Below are 20,285 nucleotides of genomic sequence, written 5' to 3'. Positions count from 1 at the left end.
GTAGAACCGCGTTGCTAGGTTGTAAATAAACAAAAACTGGCGTAAACTCGTCAGTGCTAGGCTTAACTCTGTTCTAACTAGGAAAGCTGACCCCTTTAATATGTCCTTTTGCAGAGCTTTTTAAAGCGTCCACGCAGGAGATTTTACACTTGAAGCGAGGCCCCTTATGGACTAAAATACAGGGACAGTGCGGACACTTCCCACGGACTGCAGCGAGCCACAGCCCCAAGCAATGTCCAGCACAAGCGCGCGAGGTAACCAATGCATAACTAGCTACTCCTGATTTCAACTAGTGTTTCAGTCTAACGCAGTACAGATTCACTGATTAATGCTCATTGCGCTTTTAGAGCTGTATATTAACCTGTAGATGTGGTTAATATGAGTTCAGCTGGATATAATTAAATGTATGTGTAAATAAACAGTGAACAATAACCAGTAAAGACTATTAAAAGATTTGGATTAGTTTATCCTACATTTTTAATAGCTTTACATTTAGAGAGAATTTGTGAATTTAAAAAGAGCTATACGCTAAAACTTGTTGACAATCATATCCTTAATATTTTTTAATTTACGTAATCCATAATTATTGTTTATTTGCAGAATTAAACAAATTATGATAAATATTCTTTTTATAAGCGCTTAAGCACAAAAATATTATACAAAAATGGACTCTCATTTTAAGAAAATGTCATTTGCTAAATGAGGTTCACTCACAAATTCGCCAGGAGATATCATTTGACCAAGGGCATCCAAACTTTTGCATACTTTTTATTTGTAAGTATTCATAATAACAGTTTAACTATGCTAATTAAATATCGAATATTTATACAATATTCTTCTGTAATACGGAAATGTGTTTACGTAAATACACTTTTTTCAAGAAGTGTTTTAAGAAATCATATGATTAATAGCTGCATGATAATAAAAAAAAATTACTGGCATAGACACAGAAGCTAAACAAAACAAAAATTAATTTCCACAAATTGGAAACATACAGAATTGCTCAGCACTCTTAAAAAAGAGATCATTGTTATGTATAGAACCGTGAGAAGTCAAAGAACCATGGCTCGTGGTTCGTTTCTTTGATTGAACACCTGCTGTAAATGTGTTATTAAGGGAATAGAATACTTTGGTAATTGTGTGGTTTCCTCAGTCATATAATAGAATAGGTTTCCACTTCACGAGCTAATAAGTTGTTTTCAGCTAAACACAGGGTTTCCTTCATAAGCCTGTGTGTGGTTTAATGTAGTCCCGGTGCTTTGAGGACCTGATTAGGACATTTAACAGTATCTGTATGTGGGCTGTTCACTGAGCAGCGGGGACTGGGGCCTTTATGATTTGCCCTACTGGAGAGGTTGAAATAGTTAATTGGACACTGTTTTGGTGTCTGATGTAGAATTGGGGGCAATCCGCTGTCACTTCAATTGCCCGGGAGAGAAAGTGAGATAGGCAGATATCGCAGTGGGGGACCTGAGAACTGCCCTGTCATTTTTCATCCTGTTCGCAGTCTCTAAGGGCTGTAATTTTGGGTTTACATTAAGGCCCGTGGTCCGAAATTCAATTAACCTGCAGTAGTGACTGAATTTGCATTTTTTGGTATTTTACCTATATTTTACCCATATTATTGTATTAAAATATTTGTTGAAAGGAAAATGTCACTTGCAAACCTGCAAATCTGTTCTAACTGGTCTCAAATAAATAAATTAACTTTAAAGTTCTCATTTACATTATTATGCCGTACAATCAAATGTGTCGTTATTATTTGTAGAAAATAGTCTAAAATCGTAAATTGATCAAATTAAATTTGAAAACTCTCGTTTTAGTGTTTAAGCTGTAAAAATTATATAGGGTCTAACAAGTTTATAGAACATTAACAAGATATAAACATTAACTGGTTAAATAGAAGCTGCATTGTTGTCTGAATATAGATTATCTCGAAAAATGCTTAATAACGGCGTGGTGTTCTTGTGAAAACGTGTAGCTTTTCGCTACACAAACTTACATCTAACTTTCTTAACCCACTTGAAAGATTTAAGAAGTTTATCATTCTCTTTTACTGCATCATTGTTACTTTAGCTGACTTATGAATCCATCAAATTCTCAATAAGATATTTCACAATGAATGCTTTTAAGACCATGACCTTATGCTAAGATCGTATTCCAAAACAACTTGTTCGAATTAATATGTATATTTCGTTCATTTATTAAAACAAGCATAAAAATAGAATAATGAATATATAGCCTGGCGTTCAAAAGTCTGGAATCACTTGTTGGTGATTGCTTGTACTTTATTAAATGTAGACAGCGTTTAAACTTAAATTTAGACAAATGTTTATCAGTGAAGTTTTTTGGAACATCTGGAAGTTAATAAGAAATAAATATTGTATTCATTGATAGTAGTTTTTGATAAGTTGGTAGATTTGATGAGGCGTTTTCAAATGGACGTGTTCATGTTATATTCTTTAACCTAACTTAATTCTTGATTTCATTCAGCTGTCTCAATGACTACTGTGTTCTTCCATTTTTAATGAAGGAGTTTTATTTTTAATATGACCTGCTTTTTTAAAGTGTGATTTAAACTTCAAACAAGATTGAAGATTTATGTCTATGAAAGAAAGAGAAAGAGAGAGAGAGAGAGAGAGAGAGAGAGAGAGAGAGAGTGTTTGTGTGTGTGTGTGTGCCAGAAATATCTTACCTTGTGGGAACCAAAACCTGTTTACACATTCACACTGTGGGTACTGACTGGTGGGGTCCAAAATCTGGTTCCTACAACGTAAATCACTCAAGTTATAAGGTTAGGGTTTGATTAGGGTTAGGTTTGTCTAGTAGGTGTAGGGTTAGCTTTATGAATTATGTGTTGTTAAATCGCTACAAAATGAAGAGATGCCCGTTTAATGACCCCACTGTGCCTGAAAACAAACGTGTGTGTGTGTGTGTGTTTAATATCCTGCCGCTTGCTGGAGCTTGGCGGAGCGGAGTCCTCCACACTCGGCCGCCAGCGATAATGGTGCCGTTTGATGTGGAAATGAAAGCCGGGAAGAAGGAGGAGGGAAATAGGCGCTGAAAGGGTTAAATTAAAAGCAATAAGAGAGTTATTGATGCACAACACGGCACTGACAAAACAGCATCTATGCACGACTAACACGACAAAACTAATCCCCGTTTTCCGCCAAAAGCGCGAAATTCTTACCATCATCGGGAAAAACCTGGAATGAGAAGATATTTTGTCTTTAAACACAGTCTTTAAACAATATGTTTGTAACTCCCGTCTATTCCTGTAAGTTTGTACAGTAGTTACGAATGTTACGTGCGTAACGTAAGAAACCAAATTGCCTAGAATATAGCAGAATATTGCCTAGATTATATTGTAATAGCAAATTTAGTAGTGAAATAACAGCAGCTATTGAATTTAGAGCTGTTTTCTCTGCGTTGCCTATTAATTTAACACTTATTATTATTATATTTCTGAAGAGAATCGTATTTGATTTAGAACAGTTAGTTATGAAAAAAAGTGAAAAATGCTATTTGAAAATGTTTTTTATTTTTGGGTGGGGGCGGAGTTGAAGTAAACAAAAGTAAATTAATAAACAGCAACTGATTTTTGTAACCTTTTATCCATTTTCTAAATTATTGTATAACTGTTTTTAGTGGGCATTTAAAAATGCTTAAAAGGTTAAGAGTATATATAATGGCATAATACAAGGCCAAAATGGGTGTATGGCAGGAGAAACATTGCCACCCAACACTGATCTGGAAACCTACCTCTGAACCTTTGCCAGCATTTGGAAATGTGTTTTCCTGTAGTGGCTAAAAGCTGAGGAAAGTGAATGAAAGAAGAGCAGTTTTTCGCTACTGAAACCCCATTCTGCCTTCTGTGTCCCCCTTTAGGAAATCTGCAGGAATATAGATCTCAAAGCCGCTGTTGTGACAGATTGCCTATAATGTGGAAGACTTGCACAGAGCTGTGTAAACCTGAGGCTGTCAAAATGCTAGTTAGATCCGACGCAAGTGGTCAGTCCCCCCCTTTTGTCAATGTTTAAGGAGAATCATAAACCTGTTCACAGTTCTTTCCTGAAGTGTTTTTCTAGGGAATTCAATTAATCCGATGTGGACAACGTGATGTGTTTGTCCTCAGGCGTATCTCATGTTTAGAGCCAACTTTTAAGAACTATACTTTGTCTATTGACGTCCATTATTCACCTGAGTTTCAGATAAAACTAAGTTAACTCTTATTCACATAGAAATCCTACTGTTTGTATTTTACATATTTTAATAGTGGCTTTAAATACACAGCATTAAAACAATGTATTACTGAAGTGTTTGACTTCTTTAACTCTGTAACTGCTGCTTGTTCCAGACTGGAAATGTTCACTCTTATTACATAGAATAACTTATCCATTTTGCATGTTTATACACTGCTTTCTGGCTACTTGCAGAATGTGAATTATTTTTAGAATATAATAAAATTTAAGGACGTAATATAATCTTCAAAATAAAAGTCTAGGTGATGAAAGGTACACAGCAAAATTGCTAATCTCTCGCTTTATTAATTGGTTTGGATTCTTAAAATTGTGTAAAACACAGCACGTTAAATCAAACAGTCTCTGTCTCATGAAATTTGCTGTGTCCTTTTTTCTTCACAGAATAGCACAGAAAGGTGTGTTCATAAACACAACATTTTGGAGAATGTAGGTACAGTCAGGTAGACATTTCATTTTATTCCCAGTAATGTTCTTCATTGGTTTGTGCTACAAGTAACACAGATGAAGCACATCTAGTGGAAGAACATCTAGTTTAAGAGCCTCTGCTTTATTTTTCACACTAGGGTTGCAGTCAGGAGCAGGCCTGGTCGCCTGACGTTTACGTATGTGTATCCCCTCTCTCCCCCAGGTCATGGGGGTCTTAATCAACTAGGCGGCATGTTTGTGAATGGACGCCCACTCCCGGAGGTCATCCGGCAGCGCATTGTGGATATGGCTCACCAGGGTGTGCGGCCTTGTGACATCTCCCGCCAGCTGCGTGTCAGCCATGGTTGCGTCAGCAAAATCTTGGGCAGGTAAGAAGCTTGGGAAAGTGTAGACATTCTTAGAACCATATTTAATGGGATTTGGAAACATGCTTTAAGGAACATGGTGTTGCTCCAAAGACCATTCTTATATTTAAGGGGTATATCTTTAGAGTTGGTGCTTTTAATTGGCTCCATTTTAATATTTGGATATTCAAAATGGTAAATCTGAATGTTTTTAATGCCTTTCTATTGGTCTTTTCATCATATAAGGGTCACATAATGCAAAGGGTAGCTTTCAGATGTTGTACATACGGGTCACAAATGTGGTAAGTGTGGTAGTAGATTATGATAAAAGTCCCGGCTGACTTTTCATGTATATTTTCAAACACATTAAAAGATATTTGTAAAAGACATTAGCATTTGCAATTTTATGTAAGGAATCACATAACCATAGTTTTTAAATATTGTGCACAAAAGTTGATTCTCTGGAATGTAGAGTCAGTTACGGGCAATAATATTCCAGTGAGGACATTCAAAAGAAACTTCCTCTTTCATTATATTTGACAGTTTAGTCTATTTGTTGATGCCTGAACGCTGTTTGTGTAGAAACGTTTGACTAATTCTCTCTCTCTCTCTCTCTCTCTCTCTCTCTCTCTCTCTCTCTCTCTCTCTCTCTCTCTCTCTCTCTCCATCCAGATATTATGAGACAGGCAGTATAAAGCCTGGAGTTATCGGTGGCTCCAAGCCCAAGGTAGCCACCCCGAAAGTGGTGGAGAAGATAGCAGAGTACAAGCGTCAGAATCCCACCATGTTTGCATGGGAGATCAGAGACAGGCTGCTGGCAGAGGGAGTGTGTGACAGTGATACGGTGCCCAGCGTCAGCTCCATCAACAGGTAATAAACAGAAAAGGCCTCAATGTCTCATTAAAAATGATCCAGATGGAGGCTAAACCTAAATTAAATTATATCTTTAATGATCGAACGTGGGCGGCACGGTGGTGCAGCAGGTAGTGTCGCAGTCACACAGCTCCAGGGACCTGGAGGTTGTGGGTTCGATTCCCGCACCGGGTGACTGTCTGTGAGGAGTTGATGTGTTCTCCCCGTGTCCGTGTGGGTTTCCTCCGGGTGCTCCGGTTTCCTCCCACAGTCCAAAAACTCAAGTTGCAGGTGGATTGGCGACTCAAAAGTGTCCGTAGGTGTGTGTCTGTGTTGCCCTGGCGCCCCTTCCAGGGTGTATCCCTGCCTTGCGCCCAATGATTCCAGGTAGGCTCTGGACCCACTGCGACCCTGAATTGGATAAGCGCTTACAGATAATGAATGAATGAATGATCAAACGTGACTGGCATTGCAGATTAGTACAAAACTAGGTTTATTCAGTTATAAATGGATATAGATATGTGTAGGACATCCACACACTTTCATTATTTGCTCAGGTACCTGCACAATCATTTTATTTATTTCAGTGAATAGATGTACATTATATATCCTATAACATAATATACGCTCACATGCCAACAAAGGGTTTTATGCGCTGCCAAAAAAGCCTTGCAATAGTAGTGGAACACTTTTTGGTGGTGTACCATTTTGCAAAGCATAATTAAAACACTACAACTATACAGCATATATCCTCCATAATAATAGCAATAAAAATAATATCAGTAAACACTATAATAGCTTACCATCATGGCCATGTGAAAGCAACAGTCATGTAATTAAAATGGTATATTAAAAATAATTATTTTCTATATGGTTCTAGTACTGCTGTCTTTAACAACAAATAAGAGAAGGACCTCTTTTTGAGATTGTAGTTACTGATTAATCAGTCTTAAATGTATTAACTGAATAACAGACCTGTTGCTCTGGGGTTAGCATTTACCTATCTTAACATTACATTTTAGAATATAATTAATTGTAAATATGTTGTATAACATATGGTCTTAAATCTTTGAATCAGTTGAACCCCTTAAAATCTTTGAAATCTTTTTGCTTGCATTTCAGGATCATCCGAACTAAGGTGCAGCAGCCATTTAATGTGCCTCTAGACAGCAAAAGCCTGAGCCCAGGGCACACGCTAAGTGCGTGCCACTTGTAAAATTCTCACACAAATTCCACTTCATTGTACATATTTAACTCTGAACTATTGTACCAGCTTATACAACTTTGCTTTGTTCCTCCACAGTTCCCAGTTCAGCAGTCACACCTCCTGAGTCGCCGCAGTCGGACTCTCTTGGATCCACCTACTCCATCAGCGGCCTGCTGGGCATTCCACAAGCCAGCTCAGAGGGCAAGAGGAGTCACGATGACAGTGAGTCCTTGGTTCACTCACAGCCAGGCATGTCACATGTCAGCAGAGCTCAGCTTGGATAATAGATAACCACTTCCAGTCATGACTAAACAAAATCAACTGAAGATTGGATGTATGGTTAACATGGAAATGAAATAAATGGTATTCTGCTTTTTAGTCATTGCATATTGTTTTGTAACAGCTAGATTCTCACAATGGTTTTCACACTGGGATGTTTGGTGATCTGGTTTGAAGGCACTCACATTTTTTGTCAACAGTTAAAACAGTACTAACTTGGGAATATTTTGTTGTTGTGATTTTTTTCACTAGTAAACATGTTAATCTTCATTCAAACGCTTCAATGAAGCTGACTGTAGTTAATTTACACCCATAATATCAAAATATAGCCGTTTTATATTAGGACTTGTGTATAATATGGCATATATGGCAAATAAAATATGGCATATATATATATATACAAACTACCATTATATGCTTTATTTCCCCAATTTATCTTAATATATAATAATGAATGTGCAAAACATATGTGCAAAGGGTTTTTTCAACATTTTAACAGAAGTTGTAAACTTTTCTCTAAACATTTCATGTGCAGTGTATGTACATGTTTCTTAGTAACAGGGAATAACCGCAAAATGCAGTCAAACAAGCTAATGCATTAACAATATTGAAAGCAAACACCTGTTAACTTATTAAGTCTCGTGGTCTGCGTCTTTTCCAAGGTGACCAGGAGAGTTGTCGGCACAGCGTGGACTCTCAGGGCAGTGGAGGTGGACCCAGGAAGCAGTTAAGACCCGAACACTTCTCCTCCCAGCACCTGGACTGCGGCTTTGAGCGGCACCACTACACATCTGACACATTCAGCCCCACTGTGTCCGGCAAGAGTGAGCAGGTATATACAGTGCAATAAACATATTCACTGTTTAATTTCCTATAATTGCATCACCCTAATCTATACCAGCTATACCTGCAGCACATGGTCCACTGCCACGAGCAATAATCTTCTTTTAAAGGAACACTACGTAATATTTTACTTTAAAACTATAGCTTCAAAATCACTGAGATGATCCTCTAACTTGTAGTAGTGAGAATAGTGCCTCTGTCATTGTTTGTCTGGGCTCAGCACTGCAGAAACTGCAGTGTGTAACTTTCGGTGGAGGTTATATACTATTGTATGTACTATAGTACTTACAATAACAGCACCGGTCAACAGATTTTAAAGACATTTTGATTATGAATGTACACACTTGCTGACGAATTTAAATAGAAAAGTTCATTGTTTGTGTAGTATTTTTTGACATAAGAAAAAAAAAAAATAGCATATTTGAGGATTTTTTTTAACTTAAAAATATGTTTAATGCCCTTATTCCACATTCCCCAAAGCAAATATGAACTTGTATGTATATGAATAATCTCAAATAAGTTTGATTAGTAAATAATTATTTGGCCTTAGAGCATGCTATCCAATTATCTTTAATGTCTGTATTATTACAGTAAACGCGTAAAACTGCAAAAATACCATTAGATGTGTTCCAGCATTTAGCAGTATACTGCATTTTCACTCAGGGCTAAAGCAAAGCTAACACAAAATAATACACATTAACCAAGCAATAGAATATTTATAAGGATTCCTTGTCTGTGTTGCTGTTTATTTTCCAGTCGCTGTATCCCCTGTCCCTTCTAAACGGCAGCCTGGAAGAAGGCAAGAGCGGCCTTGCAACATCCAGCACCGCCATTGGCAGGAACCTAGCAACACACCAGGGCTACGCTGTGGTTACAGGTGAATGACGGGATCAAATATTCTTTATGTTCTTGTTTTGTTTCTTTATTTTTAACCCATAAGCAGGGAAGTTCATGCTTACCCAGTACAACACTTGCCATAATCTTTTACATGAATGATCAGACATGCATAGAATGGTCTCTGCTCTAAGTGGGTGGTTGTACCCTGCCATGCTCACTCATGCGTTATGAAATAAATTTGGCTAATTACTGTGACCCTGACAGAATCCTACAAAACAGGTGCATAACCTTCCATATCACATACTGTGACAATCCACATTGTGCGTCTTCATACTTCACGCTTACCCTTTTAAACTCTTATAAAGTCTAAATGCTTATTACTCTGTGATTTAATGACATATCTTTGAAAAAAAATTACATACCATTAACTCTAATAAGCTGCAAAAACAGCACCTATTGAATTGGGTGTAGTCGTGATGTCATGGAAACCAGTGCATTCACATTAGTGTGACCCTGTGTATTTATGTTAAAAACAAACAGCCAATCAGAGTAGAGGCAGTTATCATTTCCAGGAACTAGTATGAGGTTTTTGGCCACTATGTGAAAGAATTATGAAGCGTAACTTTGTAAAATTTATAAGAAACATTTTTTTTTCATGGAGACAGAAGAAGGGAAAGAGTTTAAAGGGTTTTAATCATGGTTTTGTGTACGTAACAGAGCTCTGTTTGCTGCTGCCACGAATCCATTTCATTTTCACATTAAGTTAATGCCATTATTTCATTCTCCCCACCTGTCCATCCCATACATGGCTTCCACCTAAGACCCCCTCCAGCCCCTTCCCATCTGCCTGAAACAGGAAATGTCACCCGAGGGGGCCCGCTCCAGCCCCTCCCCCAGCATTATCGCCAACTCATCCTTCTTGGATATGGGCACCATTTCGGCTCCGTCTCCGGTGTCCATGGGTAACAGTTGCAGCAACTCCACACATTTCTCTCATGCCTTCAACTCATTTCCCCATCACACGCCAGTTTACGGCCAGTTCAGCAGTCAGTCTCTCATTGCAGGTAAAAACTCATGCTACATTTCATCACATTCCCTCATTTTCTAATATATTACTGTAGTGAAGTATTCATTATGATTATAGGTTTAATATTGTAAAGTCTCCAATGTATTTATTTATTTTTTTAAAATAATTTTATTGCAGGCTTTAAAGTTAGTCATTCTTTTTAATGTGTGTTTTTCAGTTACTGCTTTAAATAACTGAGTAACAATTGTGTGTGTTAACTGAAATACTGCCAATAGTAGCTTAAAAATAAATGCAAAAAGGATTCTTAGGAGCAGTTTAGTTTTTTTTTTTCAGAATCTTTTACGTGTTACAAAAAGACTTCAAAAATTTTAAGAGTTTCAACTGATTTAAAGATATAAGACCATACATTTGATACAAAATATTTGCTATTAATTATTTTCAGGATAGTTTTGGGCCACTTTAAGGGGTTAAACATTGTCCTATCTTCAGACAAGCTGCCTGATATGAACTTGCTGGAATACAAAAAAAAAAGGTGCTAAAGATGAATTGTAACATTTGCCATGTGTATATTTGTTTGTCACAGGACGAGACATGGTAAGCTCCACTCTCCCTGGATATCCTCCACACATTCCATCAGCTGGTCAGACAAGTTACTCATCCTCCGCCATCACAGGAATGGTAGCAGGTGAGAACACCATCCAAGAGCAAACTTCTTATGCTATAAACACTAGATCAGGTTTATAAAGCTATGTTCACAGACAAATACACTATCAGAATGATTAATTGCTAAACTATGGTGCTCATGTCACTAGGGTGGTGTCATCAAGAACGCTTCTTTGGTGCTTTTAGGTTGGAAACATAATGGCACTAGTTCCTCTTAAAGTTACACAATTGGACCTTAAGGATGTTGTTGTTCATCTGAGGGTGTGCTTATATTATATGTACCTTGATGAACATTAATGTTCCTGTACATTATCTGTTTATGGTGATACAGGCTGATAACGGAGTAAATAGAAAAGTGTACAGTCCTAAAAATGAAGGTACCTAAATGGTTCTAGGTTTGGATGCATGGTTCTTGAAGATACCTGATACAACTGATACAGAATCTGTCCATTATGTGGAGGTTATTGCAACTTCTAAAGGTTCCTTCCACTTCCTCGCATCCCATTTAGAAAAATGTGTCTTAAAAGAACTATCCACTGGCACCAATGGTAATGCACCACTGAAGATTCTCATTTGCTAGGAGCAGGCTTAATTTGTGGATGGGAAACCAGTCCACAGAGACATGAAAAAAATGGCTTAATGAAAAATTAGGTTAGGTGATGGTGAGAGAGAGAGAGAGAGAGAAAGAGAAACAAACAGTAAGAATGAGAGTGAAAGAAGGGAAGAGAGTTAGGGAGGGAAAGAAGGAGCAGAATGAGAATGCTATGAGGGCAGGTTTGGAGATTAACAGGAAGGAGAGGTGGGTTAATGAGTAGCTTTCCTCGCTTTGGTGAACTGCGTCGCGGCAGAGGATGGCCCAGGGGGAACGAAGGAGCCAAGCGAGGGTTCCGCCCTGCTGCCCGCGCCCCCTGCCCGACCACACATCGCCATGGGAACCGAGGGGCCCTGATATGGGTGGGGGGAGTGATGGGTGGCATTGGAGGGACAGAGAGAGGAGGAGAACTGAAAAATGTACAGTATGTGCATGCACTGTATATAGATGTGCATGTTTTTTGATAGAAGCAGTTGTTTATTTTATTCTATCCTAGATGAGAATTACATGGATATTTTTTCTGATCAGTCACAGATTTACTTTCAAAAACAATGGAATCAGACCACGTTCTTTGGGGCAATACCAAAGAAGAAGCACTTTTGCATCATTAAAGAAGCTTTTAGTGAAAGGTTATTTAAGGAACTGTGTTTGTGAATGAGATTGTGTTGGGGAAATATATATATTTATGATGTTTTATGCTAATATTTTAAAATTCAAAATGTACCACACACTCAGTTCTCATGCCCCACGTATGGAAAGTAATTCACAAGTCTGCTTTGAAACCTTTGTTTATTTGATCTTAAGATAATAAGATAATGTGTTTGCATATTCATTTAGCCCTGCCCTGTTCACACTGACCATAAGAAGTTTTTTAGCCTCAACTGCTTTTTAAATGAGGCGAAACATATGTAGGCCAGTTCGAGCGGCTAAGGACAAAACAGCCACAGCCTGTTTCATTTATGAAGAAGAGGTGGGGGAATTAATGAAGAAATGAATAAACAAATGAATGAATAAATGAATGTATGAGAAAAATTAATTATGACTTTTAGGTACAAAGATCCACACAAACAAATCACTCAAAATGTGCCTCGGGCAGAGAACTGAAAAATGTGAGCCTTTTACATAAAGAACCAACTCAAATTGTAAAGGTGCACCTATCCCACGTAGAGGTGGATTCCTAGACGAGGGATTAAACCTAGTCCTGGACGTTATCCTTTTTTCTATGGGGAATCACAGTACAAAAAAAAGCTAGTCTGGGACTAGCACCTGGGAAACCACTTGAACCATTTAGGAATCTTTATTTTGAAGATTTCTAGCTTTTGCTAAAAACAACTTGCTAATTAGCAGACATTCAAGTAGTTGTGAAAGAGTGGACTAAAATGGAAGCTTAGTCTACAAATGTGGCCTTTTTAAACTATGTTTTACATCATGGGTCTAAATAAAGAATTTGTAAAGGTGAAAAGGTGAGCACATGAGTGGGTGAAAAGAGATAAGAGGGAAGAAAGCAGGAGAAAGAGAGATGTCTGTAAAGAATAAATGTTAAAAGACATGGTGAAGCTCATCAATGTGAGAGAGCATAGACTACAAGGGACCAGTTGGTGTGTCTGTCTGTTAGTGTGTGGTGTGATGGGCCTCACTTTTTTTTTTATTTGAAGTCTGTCCTCCGAAGCGCGAAATGAGAGGGTCTGATTTATTATTTTTTTCTGGTGGGCTTGCTGAGAGGAAGCGTTCATACACAATTACTCACAGAGCAGTGTGTGTGTGTGTGTGTGTGTGTGTGTGTGTGTGTGTGGGTTGGTGGTGGTGGGGGGTTTAGGGAGGCTAGGCTGAGGGGATTCAATCCTGCCAACATAATTACCAATTAGATATTGGAATGTTTAAAAAAAGGAAAGAAAAGCAAGGGAATGGAGAGAGAGAGAGGGAGTGCGTAAAAGGCTAAAGAAGGAAGTGAGGGATGGAGGGAGGAAGAGAGGACGGGGGCTGACGCTAGAGAGAGGACGCTGGGTGTACGCACCATTGAGCGGAGGGATTTTTACCCCCCAGCCCTCCACCTGGCTGCTGGATTAATGGTTTACACGGTACCCTTAACCGTCGGGTGAATGATGTGCTAAGGCAGAGCGTAGCCTGGCAGAAGGACAAACGGACATCCCTAAGTGCCTGTGGAAAAAGTAACCTTGTAACATGTATTATAAAACCTTTCGAAATGCCTCTGTACAGTGCCTTGTACAATAGGAGTGTGACTGTTACAGTAGATGCCCCACTAACTTGAAAAACAGCCACCCGTACACCTCACCCTCTGGGTAATTTCATGGAAAATAAAAATAGTGCTTTGATGTCTTTATATATACACTGTTAAAATCTTAAAACATACTCACACTTTACTCACTCTATATTTAAAAAAAATCTAAATTAGCCATGTTTTATTCTTTTAGTGAAGTCACAGTTATAAGAAATGATTCAGGCAAGAAACAGAGTGTTTAACTGTAATAATAATAACAATGTGTTATATTTTAAATATAATTCAGTGTGATAGAGCCTAGATATTATTGAACAGCCATAATATTTGGAGTCACATTTTGCTTCTTTAGTTTAGAACTGAAGCTATGTGGCCAAAATGATTAGTTCAATCATGCCTTAGTGATCAACTGCATGTAGAATATGTGGAAAACTGTGCTAATTTGATTTTTGTGATTATGAACTATTCCTGTAAGGGTTAGTAAAAATGTTTCAATGGTCAGTGTTAAGATACAGCAGTTAATGTGAATTCCTGCCTACTGCACTTGTTTGTATTTGTGCAGTGATGTCTTTGCACATTGGTATATGTCATAAACATTGTCAACATGTCAATATGTCGTTCTTGTGCACAGTTAATACATAAGATTAGCATCTACCTTGGTGAAAGTAATGTAGTTGTGTATTATATGTGTGTTTTTACAGTGCTAAATGTTCTTGTCTCTTGCAGGTGCAGATTTCTCAGGCCAGACTTATTCACACCCACCGTACACATCTTACAGCGACGCATGGAGATTCACCAACTCCAGCATATTAGGTACGTCAAACTGTTAAATCGTTCAAAGGCGAACACTGCTTTTACCTGGTCCTGCATATAATACATCGTGGAAAAAGATCACCAATGGCTGTTTATACCTGTGTTTATATGAGAGCAAAAAACAAAAGAGGGCCAACATATAACCACAGACATAAACAGACAGTCGAGAAATTCCGCCTCATTCAGTATTCTGGAGGATATGTGGAGAATGATCAAGGACCTGTACACAAATAAATGGAGACCCATTATGAGGCATTTACCCAGAGTTTCAGTCACATGCCATTCAGCAGATCACACACATAACACACATACACACACACACTAACTCAGAGTCTTAAGGTGGGCACAGAGCTTGCTTGATGACAAATACGCCTGCTCCTGTCATTTCTTCCATGTTGTTCAGCCTTTTTAGAGGACATTTACAGGGCAGTCACAAGACAGCCATTAACTTTGAGCCTGGTGAACATTTAGCTTTAAACAAACAAATCAAGGGAAAAACAATTAGTTACAGGACGTATCCCTATAGTTGGAACACAATTTGTGTTTTTTTTTATGTCAATTCATATTAGTGTATTTTTTAAACATTTTTATGTTTCTTCCTCAGAAAGACATAATCAAAGGATCAATGTGCACTCAAACAAACAAACTCAACTCAGACAAACAAACTCAACTCAGACAAACAAACTCACTTGGATGAATATCAGATTGCTCCATACCCTACCCATAATCTATATTTCATTAAACTATTGTTTCTATACACAGATAGTCCACTAAATCTTAGATAGTGAGTATGACATTTTTGTTTTTAATGTAAATGGCTTGCTATTTGATTGCAAGGTTTTGTAGGAGATATTATTTCATAACCTACATGGTGCACTAAATAGGGTGTAGGGACCAAATGTGGTGCACTATGGAGGTTCATAGGTGGCACATTTATTGTCTTCCCTAGGTTTAGGCTCAATATTGGTTTGTACATCCATAAGCATAAACACAGTAAGCATAACAGCACATACTTGAATTACCTTTTGACATATTCAGTAGGTTGTGTATTTCTGATATACCCGAATGAATGAATAAACGGATGGAGACCTTCAACATTGTAACAAGTGTGATACAAGTTTACATCTCTTATTTTCTTTAACCAGGGTTCATCCTGAAATATATCATTTCTAAAATAAATTTCCTCCTATTTTATTCCTAGTAACAGACATTAGGATAAGTATATTGTGCCAAATCTCACTATAAAAGCATGAAGTTCCAAATTAAAGGCTATAGTTTTGTTAGAAACTATATTTTAATGATTAACATTTCATTACGCTTCACAGTTTCCTCACAATCTTATTAAATCTGTGTCTCCCTCTACAGGCTCCCCGTATTACTACAGCTCCGCCCCCCGCTCGGCCCCACCCTCCACCGCTGCCTATGACCACCTCTAGTGCCACATAACACACGATTTGTGGACATAAAATGTCAGGACATGTGAAAAACCAACAAAACAAAGACATTGTCTCGTCTTCTCCTCCAGCTACAGAAGGGAATCAAGAGGAAACATATAAGGGATATGAAGCACGTGTTCATGGACAGTACCTCCCACTGCCTGAATGACTGTCGTTTGATTTATTTATTCTCTTCGCTGACAGCCTCAAGCAAGGCAAACTTACAAAACGCACAAGTTTACATTCTCCATTTAAACTGAGTTCACACCTGGCCCCAGGTTCTGAGCCACTGATGACGTTTGCCTTTGCCTTCACTAGTAACATATCAGCAGCCAAAGATCATCGTACTGCACTGGAACATTCTTCAAGGTTCTTTCATTCACTCTCCTCTGCTTCCTTGGCACTGTGTTAAAAAACCTGTGAGGAGCAAAGAAATCCCTGAAACCTTGTCATCATCATCATCATCACGACATTCATCATCCCCATCATCATCATCATCAGCAGCAGCATCTTAAGCAGCAGATTCTCCTGAAATGAAAGCTGTCAGCCTGTTGTTTGGGGCCAAATGTAAATACTGTAGAAAAGGAAAACCCTTATTGAAAATTCCCTTTTATGCTACAAATAATTAGAAGTGAATTTTACGGGACGAATTAGTAAACTGTAAAAGACGTTTAAGGAAAGGTTTTATTTTCACCCTCCCGTATGTACTACTTTTGTTGTCAAATGCTTTGGTTAAGATCTGTGATTAAACTATTTCTTTTTATTGTATTGTCCAGCATATGATTATAATCCATTTCTACAGAATTATTATTTTTAATTAAATAAAGCATGAGAAACTGACGTCTTCACTGATCTGTTGTCCTATAATTAAAGAGACAAAGTTTATAAATGCAAAGAGTCAACAGGGTTAATATTTATTACTGTGGTGGCAGTATTATCAAAAATAAACTTTGTTCATTTCAAGGACTCTTATACGTTAGTATTCTACAATTAGTGTTATAAGTAGCAATAATATTATATAGTAGTTATAGTATTATAAGTATTCTACAATTGAACCTTTGAGTATATTATTAGTAATATTAATATTAATATTATTGGCCATTTTTATTTCCAAAACTGAAGGGGTGTCAAAAAATACTTTGACTTTTTAAAGACAAAAAGTCCTTAAAATCTCAAATTTAATAAATGTTATTAGTTCTGAATAATATATAATAAACGTTGACTGTTGCTATTGTTATTATTATTATTATTCCCCACTAAAAACCACCCCAGTGCTGCTGCATGTTTTACAAGTCAGCGTTTTAACGGAACGCAAGAAAGGGACAAAAGCAATGATCCCGAAAACACGCGCATCTGTTTAATTTCCTTTTTTATTTTCTGCTTCGTGTACTTTTATTCGCAATTATTCCCCGCTCTTCGCGCCCTCATTACAGTGTCGCTTTAACGAGGTCTCGCTCTGACGCGCGCGCACGCAGCCCACCTGCATCCTGCGATCTGTGAGCGCGCGCAGCAGAGCCCCGCCCTTCCTCAAAGAGCGCGCGCCACTTTAATGGAGGAGTCCAGCCTTTTCCAAAATTCACTCTAAATTCGGTTATGGAGGTGTAAACAGCGTCACTCACAGGGATTTGGCGAAAATGGTTGGATTTACAAAAATAAACACACTTCCATTTCAGCGATGGTGTCGGAAAACAGATTACATCACACATATATAACCTTTTATTAATTATCCAAAGAGACCCGTAGCCTAAGTCCTGTCTGTTTCGTTTTCATTTAGCCAATGTAACTGAGAGTGGCAAAATGGTGATTAAGAAGAACATAACGGTTTCTTTGGGGATTACTCTGCCTCAAAAATCCCTCACCCCAATTAAGAATGTGTTTTAGACCAAAACGGCATCTCGGAATTATCGGAAAACAACGTCTTTTTTGACTATTTTTTTTCTCGTATGCTAATCATTTTCTGCGATGTAGACTTAAGCCTAAAACTTGTCCTTTAAAACACTTCACCTCAGACAGTTAATTTAGAACCAAACGACCACATTTAGTACCTGCACAGTGTTAAATATGAAATATGTTACAATGGCAGATTTAATAGATTAACGTCATAAAATATGGCCATTCTTCCTGATACATGACGTTACTGTTTGTAACGCTTTTAGAGGATGTACAACCGTTTTTGATTAAGTAAACTACAAGATGGATGACCATGCCATGTCTGTGCTCTTTTTACACGCCCTGGCATTTGAAGTACTGAACAGAGGCTACATTTTCATTTCAAGCGGTTGGTAAAGGGTTGCTGGCAGCTAATACTTGCCTTTTCACACAATGCCTTCAGGTCTTTGAGTCTGGTTTTGAATTAAATGGTTCCAGAGGTACTGTGATGCTACATCTGCTGAACTGAGCACTGTTTAATTGATGCAATGTTTAATTGCTGTGGCTCAAATTACTCCTGAGATCACTCAGAAAACCCCAGCAATGAACCTTTTTGTGACCCTCAATGTCATACCACTTCTGAGGCTGAAGAGGTGGTATTTTTTAAGTTCCACAGATTTTTAAAACTGCAAAAATAATCCTACTAGCTGTAATGAAGCTGTAAAAAAGCTGAAATGTTCTGACTGTGAAATGGTGTATTATACCATTATAGGTACCTCTTTGCCATGAATAGATTGTAAAAATATCGTAGGCTTTAACCATATCTCACAACTGTTATGAACAATGTTCTGTCTGTAGATTTGTTCAAAGGGTTCTGAATAGCCTTTTACACACACAAACAAACACAAAAATCTGCTTGTGATGTAGATGGCAGGGCCAGTCAGTTTGAACTCTAAACAGTACATGCTAAGTAGTGAACAGAGCACAGCATAATGAAATTGTGAAAAATAGGTGGAGTTCCCCTTGAACTGGCACATGGAAATGAATGCACATGCGCACTCACATGTAAAGTTCTGTGCTTGAGCAGGCAGGCTCATACAGCCACTCTGGGGTGGCACAAAAGCGCTTTTAAAGTAAATGCTCTTCTCTTTCTTCATAGAGGCAGATATGACACAATCCATGGCCTGAACCTGGAAATTCCTGATCGGTGCTGCCAAATGGGATGTTGCCAACTACATAATGACCACAACTGTCAAATATTAAAGCTCCTGAGATGCCAAAGTGAGTGGAAAAAAACAAGAATGCGCCAATGATAATACTTCCTCCCTATCTCTTTTAACAGCCTCTTTCTCTATCTTCCCCTCATTCACACCATTTCCCCCCTCCCTCTCTCTAGTTCGGGATGACTGTGGGCCTATTAGTGTGGTGGCTTGGGCCGTGGCTTTGCCAGTAATGAGCCCAGCAGCACAATACGGGCACCAGGCCGGAACAGCTGAGGGAGAACAAAGCCAGCAGGATGGGGCTGGCGCACAGGGTAACTACCTTTGGCAAAGAGAGTGTTATGGGGCTGAGATTTTGTGTCTGTTTGTGTGTGTGTGGGTGTGTGTGTGTTTGTGTGTGTGTGTGTGTTGGGGGGGGTGCATGTGCTACTATCATTATTGGGCCAAAATAAGAGACGCACAGAGGCCCCTTGAGGAGCTCCTGCCAAAAAGGCAGTCTGGCCTCCGTGTGTGTGTGTGCCTGTGTGTGTGTGTGTGTGCGTGTGTGTCAATTCACGCCCTGTGTGTAACAATAAGTGGACGGACCATCCGAGAGTTTACACCCCTCTGTCCTCCGCTATTCAACCGGAAACTTCTGCATTTATATCCCAGACCGAGACATTTGTCAACAACAAACTCAAATTCCCCTTTAGCATTGTCCGCTAGACAATATTTGTCTGGCTAAATGAATTAAGCTGCATTGGAAGTGCTGAATGGTAACACTGGAAAGCAGCATTGGTCATCTCCTGTCTGCTGAACATTTGTGAGCAGCAAATGAAAAGTGAGGGCGGCCATTGTGGCTTTGAGTGAAACACTTAACCCAGATTGGGTGAATGAACAGAGCAGCTTCATTAATTGATTTCACAAGCACATAGCTCATTAATGTGAACCCTGTCAGTTTATTACAGAACGTTTGAGGATGATTAATTAGTGATCAACAGTTTTGACTGAGCTCATTCTGCGCAAATAGCCCCTATTTGTTTTTGTATACTGGACCATCCTTTGACGGCTGGTATAAATGTGAACAAGGTCATTCCTTATCTACCTGAGGTATATCTGTGCAGATACAGCTGTGTTAATTAACTTTAAGTTCAAGTAATGATTTGTCAAGGGATGTTTCAGAGGTGGTTAAAAATAAGATTTATTTGCATTTACTATGTGTACAAATATTGTGTATCACAGATGTTATGCATCACATTCTTCTACTCATTTGTCATTTTATGGTAAGGTTTACATAGTGTTAATAAAGACAGTTGTCATTTTATTTTAAAATGCCTAAATATTAAGTATGAATACTCTATGGTTGCAATCACTAACATTGAAATAACCATCTTTGAATC

General features: G+C 38.3%; 1 protein-coding gene across 2 annotated transcripts; it reads left to right on the top strand.

Annotated features, from left to right (window-relative positions):
- Positions 1–232: 232 nt before the first annotated feature.
- pax8 (paired box 8) lies at positions 233–16,536 on the top strand. 2 transcript variants are annotated; one of them, XM_066658982.1, is made up of 12 exons: positions 233–254; positions 3,889–4,011; positions 4,891–5,056; positions 5,705–5,902; positions 7,007–7,083; positions 7,188–7,313; positions 8,033–8,202; positions 8,970–9,090; positions 9,872–10,114; positions 10,661–10,762; positions 14,295–14,381; positions 15,747–16,536. In XM_066658982.1, the coding sequence occupies exons 1-12, from the start codon at positions 233–235 to the stop codon at positions 15,815–15,817; spliced, it is 1,506 nt and encodes a 501-aa protein (XP_066515079.1). In that variant the 3' UTR covers positions 15,818–16,536. The 2 variants fall into 2 exon arrangements, with proteins under 2 accessions (XP_066515079.1, XP_066515080.1); XM_066658983.1 differs by lacking the exon at positions 3,889–4,011.
- The last annotated feature ends 3,749 nt before the right edge of the window (positions 16,537–20,285 follow it).

The sequence above is a fragment of the Hoplias malabaricus genome, chromosome 2 (genome assembly GCF_029633855.1).
Source record: "Hoplias malabaricus isolate fHopMal1 chromosome 2, fHopMal1.hap1, whole genome shotgun sequence".
Taxonomy (NCBI): Eukaryota; Metazoa; Chordata; class Actinopteri; order Characiformes; family Erythrinidae; genus Hoplias; species Hoplias malabaricus.
This window is presented reverse-complemented; position numbering and strand designations above follow the sequence as displayed.

Coding starts and splice junctions, on each gene's coding strand:
- pax8 (XM_066658982.1), top strand. CDS start 233: ATGTCCAGCACAAGCGCGCGAG. Junction 8,203..8,969: donor TGTCCGGCAAGAGTGAGCAG/GTATATACAGTG, acceptor TTTATTTTCCAG/TCGCTGTATCCCCTGTCCCT. Junction 9,091..9,871: donor GGGCTACGCTGTGGTTACAG/GTGAATGACGGG, acceptor CTTCCACCTAAG/ACCCCCTCCAGCCCCTTCCC.